The sequence below is a fragment of the Cuculus canorus genome, chromosome 16 (genome assembly GCF_017976375.1).
Source record: "Cuculus canorus isolate bCucCan1 chromosome 16, bCucCan1.pri, whole genome shotgun sequence".
NCBI classification, from domain to species: domain Eukaryota; kingdom Metazoa; phylum Chordata; class Aves; order Cuculiformes; family Cuculidae; genus Cuculus; species Cuculus canorus.
This window is the reverse complement of record NC_071416.1, coordinates 14,542,477-14,554,688: the sequence shown is the minus strand read 5'-3', so window position 1 is coordinate 14,554,688 and position 12,212 is coordinate 14,542,477. Positions and strand designations below refer to the sequence as shown.

Sequence of the window (12,212 nt, the reverse complement as noted above, 5' to 3'; positions counted from 1 at the left end):
CCCTCCATTGCCATTGCAAAGATGACAGAGGTTTCGGCAGTTAAGGTAGCTCAGCTTTAACCATCATTATGCTCTTTGACTTCCACCTGGAAGGTGCCACCGAGCAGATCTCGAGCTGGAAGAGCTCACACTATTAAGTCATTACTGTTAAACACTGTCAACTTGTGGTTAAAGCCACATCGGTCCACAAACAGCCCAGAAACACAGTTCTGACTTGGGTTCTCTTGGATTTATTCACTGGGTATGGAGGGCGAGGACTCTCCCTGCTGACAGGATGGCAGCTATACCAACAGTCAGGTTGAAAAAATTGTTCCCCAAAGTGTATTGCTTATTGTCCTCCTCACTCCCTCAACCAGGGGGAATTATCTTTCAAGTTTCTTCATCCATTTACTTAGCAAAAAATGGCCAGGATCTTCTCCCCTCCTGCCCGATAGGTAATTCCAAGATAAGAGCAGCTTACCTGCTCCCATCCTGGAATATACAGGAACTTGGTAAGTCCTGTCTGCATAATTTTGACATTTATCTCCACACTCCACCCAAATATTTGTATTTGCTTTCCTTTGCAGAGTATTGTTGTAAGCTTAGCAATTAAAGCTGTTATTCTGCTTGACTTCATACCTAACCAGTTTGCTGTTTCTATTATCAGTGCATATCCTTCAGTAAAAAAGGCATGATTTTTTTGCATTTGTCTGGCAACAGATATGCAACAGCTTAAAATTCTGGTTCTTGGGTTTTTTTTTTTTTAATTTTTGTTTTGTTTTTAATGATTAACAGAGCAGTCTAAATAATACTCCCTCAAATGACTTTCCTCCTTAATTTACTGGCATGCTTTGATCAGATATAAATGAAGTGTCATGTTTCTCTGCCCTGATCAGATATCTATATCGTCTTGAAAACTAGGTTTCCCACACAAATGCGTGAAATTGTGAACTGTAATTTTCTATTAATATTTCTTAATATTTTGAAAGAAACCCCTGTTGTATGTGATTTCCATTTGAGGATTTGAATCAAGACTTCATTTCTTCTTTTTTATATATTTGTGTATGAGTAGTCAGAGCAGTGATATTAACTGCAATGTGTTGACAGGCGCTTCATTAGCTTTACTTTGAAGTGAAAGCTCATCAGAAGATAGATATTTAAGAGACTGCCTGGAAAGAGAGAAGTTGAATCTGGATCTATTGAGTGTTGTGGTTGCTATTTGTTAGCTTAAAAGGAAAAACTACACATGACTGAGTTATACACCTATTTGGAATGGTTGCTAGCTTCAATTCTGTATCCTAGCAGAAGGACAGCACACTAAAGGTGCCAGAAAGAAAGATAAAATCACTGTAGGAAAAAAAAGTGTCTTTATATCAAGCTGAGTTTGAGGTTAACTTGTAGTCTAAGGACTTTTTTCCACAGCTATCCTCTGGATTTTTTTTAGCTTCAAGCTGACTGGGTTACCAAGGTCTTTCATCAAAGGAAATGCAATATTAATTCTCAGAAAATCCAGTAAAGCAACATCAGCTTTTTATAGGTAAGGATTCAATGCTAAAGCAGGCAGATTTTTCTTCCCCCGCACATCCTTAGGACCAAATTCAGTTCTCTAATGCAGAAATTTACTCCAGAAAAGTTGCAAATATATTTGGTCTTGGGCAATTCCAGAGCAAACTAAGTTATAACTAAGCAGAAAAGGCCTTTACAAAGCAAAAAGTCACACATTGTTGTAGTTCAGTGCATTTCAGTAAATGATTTAATTAGCCCTTAATTTTTTTGGCAGCAATCAAAACCTGCTTGAAGCTGTAAGAAGTTCTCTACACTTTCCATTCACTGTTACAAACAGCTTTATTTTGATACTGGTATAGGCTAAATTAAACTAGACATTATGAAAAAACAGAAGTGAAAGACAGAATTTTGGTACGAGGTTTGTAACTTTGAGATGCCCGAGATCCCAGAACTTGACGTTAAGATTTTTCTAAGGCTAAAAAGCCACGGGGTTGTTACCTAGACCTGGTTTAGCTGAGCTATAAAATAAGATATGGGGAGTTGGTGTTCACTGTGGGCAGAACCTACGTTGTACAGAGCAGTAAATCTCTATAGCTACATTAGTTTGGGTTAGTCTTTCAAAATAATTATGAAATCTTAACAAAACCTTTTCAGATTCATATGGGTTTTTTTAAACTAAACATCACCTCCAACTACTCCTTCTCAGGAGTGATATTTTGCTGGTTTTCTGCAAGAAAACTTTCCCTTCTTACCTGCTTGCTTGATTTCTCAAATATACAAAAGGCCTTATTACTTCGTTATGAAAATACTGAACTTCAGACCAGATTTATTACACTCAGTTTTACACAGAAACTGCACACAGCCTTCTGTCAGAAGGATTTCTTTCCTTATTTCATCCTGATGTTCCGCATACATCCTGCTTCCCATCTCCATTTTAAACTAAGTCAGTGTAGTCAGACAGAGGAGGAGGTGGTTTCCGTAGCAATAACAACTATAAAAAAAAAACCCTCCTCCTCCCTCCTCTTCACAACTTTCCTCTTATTCTAAGTACCTGATTCACGCAGTTCCACAGGAAATTAAGTTCTAAGTAGTGAATGTTTCAAGCTTACACTGTTTTCAAGCACATTTACTCTGTAAAAGTCTAAGCACCTTTATTTTTTCTATTTTTTTTAATATAAGTAACATACTGAATTGTACCTCTAGTATCACTGTCTAGTAGAGAAAATACAGCTAAAGAAGCTGCAAGACTAGCCACTCAGTCAGCATTGTGTGTTTGAAAGGTTTCGTTTCTGGGCTTTGAACTTCCACAGAAGCCCAGGAAGGCAGTTATTCGGTGTACAGGGATTCAGTAAAGCTCACTGCAGCCTTTCTCTTAAATAAATGAGAGAAGTATAAGCATTCATCTTTCAATCCACTGAGGATCGTGGAAACAGAAACCATATTTTCAAAGTCAGTCGTAATTTTAGGTAAGATCATTAATTAACCTGGGGTAAAAAAAAATAATAAATCTTCCCAAGCAATCAACCTCTATCCCCAAATTTAAAGACTGATCGGCTTTTACATAAAGCTTTCCTATTAAGAATAAACCCATCAGCTTCCAGGTTTTGAGACATTAACCACTAAATCAAACAGCTTTCATAAAAATGAAATTAATTTTTATGGCTAAGCCTCTATTAATGATATAATTTTGTAAAGAATACTGCAATCTCTGTAGGATTTTTAACAAGCCTGTTGAATTGACAGAGTACCATTCCTTCTTCTATAGCATCATTCAGAATTAGTAGAGACATGTTTAAAAAACTAGTTTTATAAGATTCTTGTGTAGGAGTCTACCTGCTATGCGTGTACCTGACGGCTCAAAGCTCACGTACGCCTTTGTAACTGTGCGGATCATTTATGCTCCTCATGCATTTCGCACGTGGGATGCACTCAACTTCGCAGATCTGACTGCTTTGCCGTAACTCTACGCTTCGCAATAACTCCAGACACTGTTTGAAGACAGAGCCGTGGGACAAACCAACTCTGAAACCCAGACCTACCTTTTTCCAAAAGAGTTTGCTGAGTGGCATAGGGGTGGAGGATGCTTTCTCCTTTGTCGCCTCTTTGGGGGTTTCGGTGGCCACCGCCTGCGGCTGGGCTGCAGGCTCAGCACCTTTTGTATTCTGCTTAGTCGTCTGCGCCTCTTGAGGGGAAGGGACATTTTTGTCTGATTTGGCAGAGGTAAGAGGCTGCTGTTCAGTGCTCTAGAAGGAAACAGGAACACTTAGGCTGTTGGAAATGCATGAAGGACAAGATACTCGCTGCACAGTTAGGCATCACCCGGTACAAGAGGGGAGCGCACAGGGGGCCACTGTTGCACAGGACACACCAAGAAACAAGGTGTAAATCATGACCTGCACTGCCCAGGCCTTTCAAATGAAGTAATGTCTTGAACAGAGAAAGCAAATTACATAGCAACCCACTCTTCATAACAGAGACGATTAATTGATTAAGAAATTAAAACAGTATTTTTGAGACTGAAAGCAGCAGCGAGAATAATTACCCTTTGACTGCATTATTCATACAGATAACTTGACTCATCCTACTCACTTTGGTATTAGTTGTCTGTTGGGTCTCTTTCGCAGCCTGAAGGGAAAAAAAAACACAAAGACAAGTCTGTCTCTGGCTATGTCAGCACTCGCAGTTACACAGTTCAGGAATTGTCTGTGTCGAAATTATTTTATTTTTAGTGAATGTTTGTGAAAGTCCTGGCTCCTGCAACCATGGAAACTGATATCTGGCAGAGGCAAGGCTGCCTGAAGCGACTGCCAGCTCACATCCTTCTACCTGCAGCAGTGTTGCAGCCCTGCAGTGAATTGTTTTGTCCTGCTGTGCTTGCATGCATCAATTTCTTCTTTAAAAAACAAATAATACATGTATATATACATGCATTCCCAGTTTCTTCACATAAGGCATTGCACAAGGTTAAGATATTAGCTGAGATTTTTCCTGAGCTGGGTCTGTGCTCACAACTCTTAGCACACAGGTGCAAGCCGGAGCTGGGTCTTTTCCATGGGGGAATTGCAGCTCAGGCAGGGAGCTGCTAATATCATCTTCAAAGTGGGAAGCTTTGCTTTCTGGGATACAAAACGTAGGCAGATGACTACCTGAAAGTGAAGGGCACAGAACAGCAGTGGCTTTATAACTTAGAAACTGGAAGTGCAGCTCTGCATAAAGCAGCTCTGGTTTAGTTTATCCACTCACACTTTTGTGCATTAGGTGAGATTTACTCTTTCATAAAAAAATAGTTCAGTCATGGATCTCCTGGTTTCATCAAACTGCAGGAAGCCAGAAGGGATCCACTTTGTTAAAATCCTTTCTGGCCATTGATATATATCAGCATCTATTGACCCTAACATCCAGCATCACCTACACTGAAGATGGGTATCTTCCCTGGTTTCCCAGGGAAGCTGTGGCTGCCCCATCCCTGGAGGGGTTCCAGGCCAGGCTGGATGGGCCTTGGGCAGCCTGAGCCAGTGGGGTGTCCATGCCCATATCAGGGAGGTTGGCATTAGATGATCTTTAATGTCCCTTCCAGCCCAAACCATTCTACGATTCTACAATCCAAGCTGTACAGAAAGAGGAGCAGCAAGCCACAAGCTCAAGTAGATGGGAGCCCAGCACCTCTGGGTTTAGGCAGCCTGCCACTCACACTGATGATTTCTTGAAAGAATAAGTGACAATTCTTTTGCAAGAGCCAAGAACTTTTGTGGTTAGCTCTAATGAACAAGATCCAGAGTAAGTGGTAAGAAGTAGCGTAATGCCACAAGTTGGCTTCAGTGCTAATGCTAAAAATGGTTAACCCTTGCAAACAAAAATTCCATGAATAACTAGAGTTATGCTGCAAGAGCGGCATGCAAGATAAAGCAAACACACAAGAATGGGAATAAAAAAACCTGACAGGGACCCAGATGTCAAGTGCCATCCAAACTCAGGCTTTGAGGTCAAATGGCCAAATCCCATTCCATCATCTTCTGTTATATATTTATATTGCAATGCACATTGTTATTTAAAGACATTCAAAAGTTAGTTTAAAAATTAGTATTTATGTAAACATAGGATAATAAATCTTAACTAAGGTACTGAGAAATGCATTTTGGACAGACAAAACGTTGAGACGATAGACTGAAGTACTTAAAATTAAGTATGACTACATTTACTAAAATAGTCATTTCAAATAAAAGACTTCATTACCTTCTCATCTAGTTGACACATTATGCTAAAACATTTCAAATTAAAAGACAAACAGAACTGGTTTGGTTTTTTTTTTAATAGAGGCGATAACTTCAGGGCTTGCCTGTCACATCATGACTCTGATTCGTATTTCCACTTTCAGCCTTACAAGCAAACTGTTGGCATCATTTTAGTCCATTGCCTTTACTCTTAATAAGTCATAAATAATACCCCACTTATTGCTTCTGTATTTTGCATGTGGCAAGAAAGCTGTGAAAATAAACTTAGAAACACAAAAAACTATTTTAAAAGTAATCACATATTCTAAGACAGATTTTATTACTGTACAAGTTTAGCCATGTTGCATTCCTTCAATAAAACTGCTTTCATTGCAGACCAAAAATCTTTGAAATTCTATGCGAAAGCCTAATGAAAACCACTCATCTCTCCCAACAATTCACTACAAGATATGGAACTATTTTTGGAGAGACTTAGCACCTTAAAAATGCTAGCCAGGTATGTTGTTTAATCAGGTAACCCCAATTAATTATGAACAAGTAATTCATATTTTAATGGTTTCTAAAAACAAAACTATTAGCTATCAATGCAGCATATACAGATTAGATCTTAACTTTAAGCTGTTGGCAAGAACTGTAGACTTAAAACTATCGGGAAGGTTATTATTCCTTCAGTAATATGCAGATGACATTTTTCTCAAAAATGACACAGTGGAAAGAATTTTTGTTTTGAAAGATATCTTAAAGAACTCCCTTTCCCTTGTGCCCTTGATTATAAAGCCCCCTACTCACCAGAAATTCCATGTGGGCGTTTTGAGTGTGCATTAAATGTTAATCATGTTCCTCCCCCACTGGAAGGGTCTCTGCTTCTGCATTCTTGGAGCTAAAGAGCTACAACTCTCTGCTTCCTGCCACAGAACTCCATGGCAGATTATCTCCCTCAGAGAATGTAGAAATGCCCAAATACGAACCAAGACCAAAGCTGATGAAAAATTTCAGTGACTTTTTTTTTTTTTTAAATTATTAAAGCTAACATCCCCCAAAACAATCATTTGAACCAAGTGGGCATTTTGAGGAACTTTAGGGCATCCTTGAAACCCAAACTTTTTCATCCAAACCAAACTTAGAATTCAGTCAACCATTACTTCTCTTGCTTTGAGTGAAAAGTAACTACTTCTGAAGGAAATTCTGTGTTCCAACCTTCTGTGCCATAACAGATGCCCCAGTTGACGAAATTGCCAATTTAGACCACATGGCAGTTGATGTTACGCAATGTGGTTCATAAAGCCTTAATTGTAGTTGAATGGAGCTCCAACTCCTACAACTGCAGGCACTGTTCATAACTGCACGATTCATTGTTTGTCAGTACCTTTTATTTTAAGCAGCCAGGGAAGTTTAGTCAGCGTTAGTACGGGGGAAGCACGCGGCGGGGAAGGCTGGAGGAGCTGTTTCAGAACCCTGAATTCACAGATGGTCTAAGGAGAAAAAATGTTGTACGTGAAGAGTATTTTCACAGCATATGGCACAAAAACGTTCATGCCAGTAGTTTTCAGAGCACTACACAGCTGGCCAGATGCTGATTTCAGTTACCAATTAAATAACTTTGCTCTGTGACATCAACCGTCTGTTACTGCTCAGGGTTCTGCTCTTGCTGGAGTTTCATACAGACCTTATGCCTAAAGAGTTTACTAAATGTACTGTGTCCTAGCTTGGGACTCTGTGCCTTCTTTTTCTTGGCTCCTTTAGTTTGGGATTCTGCCGCTGTCTTCGGATCAGCTTGCCCACCATGGCCTTTTTCTGCTTTTGATCCCTTTTGTACAACAGCATTTCAGATTGAGTACTCATTGTAAAGCTCTTATTTGGTTCACAAAAACATTCAATTATTCATACATGTACTGTTGAAAACAAACATTTCCTTTTTGCCCTGCATAACAAGTCATTTTCTTCTAATTACTCAGTTCTTGTTAGACTTTTTCCACCTTAGTGAAACAAATAGAAAAGCTAGGCCAATCCCGTTGGCTCAAAAATTAAACTACAATTTCCCTCCAAATTACTTATTAAATTCAGACCCAAAGTCTGCAAAGACTGAGACTTCCGTATTTAAATTCATGAGTAACCAACTAGATTTGGAATGTGTAAGCTTAAAATAGGCAGATACAGAAAATTTTGAAAATACCTTAATTTTTTATTACAGTATTATAGGGACTTAAAATATTTAGCATAATGCATTATTTAGGAAAAAAGGGCAGTATGAGTATTCGTGATATATGCTACATAAAATATTTCAATTTTGCATTAATGTTTATGAAGTTAGTTAGAAGTGAAACTATCAGAAAAATAGTAATGATAGACTGATACTAAAACATTGAGTGCTTTTCCTATCATTCCATTCTAAATATCTGGAGGAGGTACTTGTTTCAGGAATCATTGCTCAATAACGTTAGAGACTGGATCTCTAGAAGAATAGGCAGCACACTGAAAAGTCCACTACAGAAGGCTATGAAATATATAAATATTTGATAAATATTTATAGTATATAGATATTTGAGAAATCTATTATAAATCTATTTGATAAATCTATTATAAATATAGATATTTATAATATCTATATTATAAACAATATAGATATTTGATAAATATCTGTATTATTTTGATATTTTTTGATATTTGATTTTTTGATATTTGATAAGTATCTATATAGGAAAAAAAAAGCTGTGTCAGGCTAGTTTTAAAAGTGGTAGCAGACTACCCGCAGCTCAGTGTGGATTAAATCATCCCCGCATAGTCTGGGGGTGGCCTTGTTCAGAGACCTGGCTTTTCCACAAGTCTTAGAAAAACTTGAGTAATGTTTGATGAAAAGTTCCATTTAACTTTTCTGAGCATTAGGAAAAAATATTTAAATCATAATTCAAGCATCTCCTCAAAATTTTACTCTTCAAGTCGCTGATTTTGTCCACCTTGCCACCCTCCAACACAACTCTCTGGATTTATCAGTAGAGGAAAAGAGCTAAAGTTTTCATGTTATGAAAAATAAAGTTCTTCCCTTCCTTTCTCACCATTTTCACCTTCTCAATAATAAAGAAAGCGGGGAGCACAAAACCATGAGTTTCCAGGGTTGCTTAACTGAGTTGCAACAAACACATTAACAGAAGAGTCTGTTCTATGGTAACTGCACTGTGCATATGCCCATAACACATGACTAAAAAAAACTCAAGTGTGACTGGGAGTCTGCTTAGCCAATCCATGCGAAAGCCCCACAGCCCTCCCGAGAGGCTCAGGCTACACGCAGAGAAAAGCCTCAACCTAGAAGCACATCCTTACTATTAAGGCAGGAGTTGTTTCTTTGTGGTGGAATGGTGGAGAAAGACTTTCATTATATAGCTCAGCTGAAATATCTGCAGCTTTCCTATGACAGTCGATAAATTAACATTTTTAACATTTTTCCTTTAAGATAGTGAAAATGTCATTCTTTGTATCAGGAAGAGGGTGAAAATAAAGGAATTATTTGCAAAGTAACTCCCATTTAACCTCTACACAATGAGTTTGCATATCCTGACAGTCATCTGGATTTGTTTACCCTCACAGGTGTGATAGCAAACCAAACCCAAACAGCATATTTGTTTCCAAATTACAGTACACCCACACCTACAACCCCTGTTAGAAAAGAACATGGGTGCTCTTGATAAAGTCGGATACACAAATGAGACTGAACTACTGGATTTTTCAGAGCTTGTGGAAAGAGCTACCAGAAATACTGAAACAGTGCAATTTGAGAACTACCTTTTCTGTATATTTTGGAAGACTTTGGCACTGGCTGATGAATTCCAGTATCATTGAGTTATAATCAGGGAGTAATGTGTATCATTCCCTGTTTACTAACCAAGCTTTCTGGAAAGGCTGACGTCACTATTTTAGTAACAGGCTAGACAAAAATTGAATGGACAAAAAGGATGAAAATAGGATAGAAAACAGTGTTGAATCCTATAGTGATTTTGGCTAGTTGCATGGAAAGACCATTTCCATTTTTAGGGTTTTCTTCTTTGTGTGTTAAATTTTATCACAGGCATTGCAAGAAAAACTTTAGTTGTTATGGTCATAAAAGTATGAAAAGATATCTAATCAGCAAGTTCCCAGTTATGTAGTCAGCGCCATGCCTGTAAGCCACAGAACCAGCAGAAGATGGAAGGCAGCCGAATACAAATTGTCTGACTTCTGCTTGTGTTGAAACTATTGCAAGCTCTGGCACTAACAGAACAGGAAAAAAAAAAAAAGGGAGATGAGAAGTCTAAACACCTACATTTTTCCATTTTAGAAGACTATGTTTCCAACTTAATTTTTACAGTTTGTTTTTTTTTTTTTAGAACTTTAAATACATTGGCTCAATCTGATTTTCAATATCTCTAATAGGCAATGAAAGGTATAATGAAGCTTTCCTGAATTCACAGGTAAAGGACCATCACTGCTCACAGAAACTTAAAACATGTTTCCTTTTGCCAAAGGAATTCAAGAACAAATGGTTCATAAAGGGGAAAGCAAGAGGCCACACCTGCCTGTTACACGGGGGAGCATTTCTGACTGGTTCTGCACCAGTCCAGCCAGTACAGATCTCAGTATCCAGTGAGAGCATCACACATGCTTGCAGTCAGCCCAATACATCGTATTGGAACAGCTTGAGTGTTGAATTCACCCCACCTAAAACCCCTGATCCTCATATCTCTGGATGTAAAAGGAAAAATCCTGAGCTGTCAGGGAAGGACAGCTCTCCCTACAAGTCCCAGTCCTGCACCAACCAACTCCACCATCTGCCTGATGACGGAAGCAGCCCATCAAGCCCGACTGTAGCACAGTCTGTACAGGGGGTGCTTTGGACAGAAGAGTCAGAGAGGACACATCGGGATCTCCTTTTCATTGATTTCACTGGGAAGCTGATCCTTGCCCATCCTCCTCCACCCCAAGGCAGTACCCAGTAGTAGCTGTGGGTGCACTGCAGGGTAGGAGGGTGGGAGCGAGCTCCTGCCCACACCCCCTGCCCACCCTGCCAGAGCTGCCACAGGCAGGGGGACCCCCCCAACAATTTGGGGCAGTTGCAGCAAGTTTGAGAAGAGATAAAGGGGACGTGCATATACACAACCCAAAATTATAAAACCCCAAAACCAAATAGAAGCTTCTCCCACATCTGAGAAAATGGAGTTTTCTGTTGACTTGGGAAGATTTCACTGCAGGGACCTCTGGTTTTGGATCAAGACAAGTCAGATTAAGAACCAAAAGCATCACCGGGTCATCTTAACACTGCAGAAAGCGCTACAGTTCAAAACTTTAACATATCAAGACTCATATTTTTTATGCTCATCCCTTCCAATGGTATTCAGGGGAAAAATATTTTAAATTACTTCAAATGATAACAATCAGGAGAAAAAAGGCAAGACAATAAAGAGTAAATATCCATGTCAAAATACCTAGTGATCAGTGACAGAATGAGCAATCTACCTACCTTGTCTTCAGGATCACTTTTGGCTTCAGCTTTGCTTGGAGAGACCTTGAAGGCATTTGCAAAAAAAAAAAAAAAATATAGTCACACCCAACTCAGTCTTCCAAAAGATCTGAAAGTATATCTGTTTGAAAGTAACAGTTTTCTCTAGTGTGGAGACTAAGTACAAATGTTGCTTTCCCCACCATGTGCGAAAAGTTGCAATATAAATGTTTCTCAAGAACAACTTAAAGTCAATGGCTAAAATGAAAAATTTCTGGGCCAAAGCTGTATTATTCAGGATAATACATCAAACTAATCAATAAAAAAGAACTTTTAGCGATATTACAGAACAATAGTTTCATCATTACTGTAAAAACAGCTAAATACCTCCTGCTCTACAAATAGTATTTAAGAAGAACATGAAGTTTCTGGAGTACATCATCACTATTTGGTCATAACTGCACTGTACCTACACAGCTCTCTATCACTCTTAAGTTGTGCTCTCAGACATCTGGTCAACTTCATTACTTCTTAGTGCCCAGGACAGCAAACTTTACATTTAGCTCAACATGTCCTTGTGGGATTTTTAGAAGCAATCAGAAGCATAGCGCACAGATGAAAGGGAAAGGCAAAAGCTTACCAGTGTTTTAAGGAAACTCATGACGGAGTTATCTACTGCAGCAGCTGGTTGGGGGTTGTCTTGTTTTACCTCTGCCTTTTCAGATTGCTCAGCAGTGAGACTGTTGACACCTGCCGAGTCCTGCCGTAGGTCTTCTTGGTTGCAGGCATCTATCTCCTGAAAAAGGTGGGCAGAGTTTCCTCAGTCCTAGATTGCTCGATTTCCAGTGGAATGAAAAAGTAACATTTGTGACTTGCATTATGTTGCTGTGAGAGTCACAACCCTAATTCCAACCATATTTCTCCAACCCACGTATTCAGAACAATCAAGCATTTATACATCTCTTTCCCTTTTTTTTCTAATATATTCGGCATTTGGTGTTGGTTGAAGGAATATTGTTCCAGCTACC

General features: G+C 38.9%; 1 protein-coding gene across 5 annotated transcripts in view; it reads right to left on the bottom strand.

Moving 5' to 3' along the window:
• BCAS1 (brain enriched myelin associated protein 1) overlaps nucleotides 1-12,212 on the bottom strand; it is a 47,059-nt gene that overhangs the window by 17,846 nt on the left and 17,001 nt on the right. For 4 of the 5 annotated variants that reach the window (XM_054081786.1, XM_054081782.1, XM_054081784.1 and 1 more), the window contains 5 exons: nucleotides 11,825-11,980; nucleotides 11,206-11,250; nucleotides 7,384-7,524; nucleotides 4,075-4,110; nucleotides 3,525-3,728 (listed from right to left, as the gene is read on the bottom strand). In XM_054081786.1, coding sequence (XP_053937761.1) covers nucleotides 3,525-3,728; nucleotides 4,075-4,110; nucleotides 7,384-7,524; nucleotides 11,206-11,250; nucleotides 11,825-11,980 — 582 coding nt within the window. The remainder of the gene's footprint in view (nucleotides 1-3,524; nucleotides 3,729-4,074; nucleotides 4,111-7,383; nucleotides 7,525-11,205; nucleotides 11,251-11,824; nucleotides 11,981-12,212) is intronic. The other variant, XM_054081785.1, reaches the window with a different exon arrangement.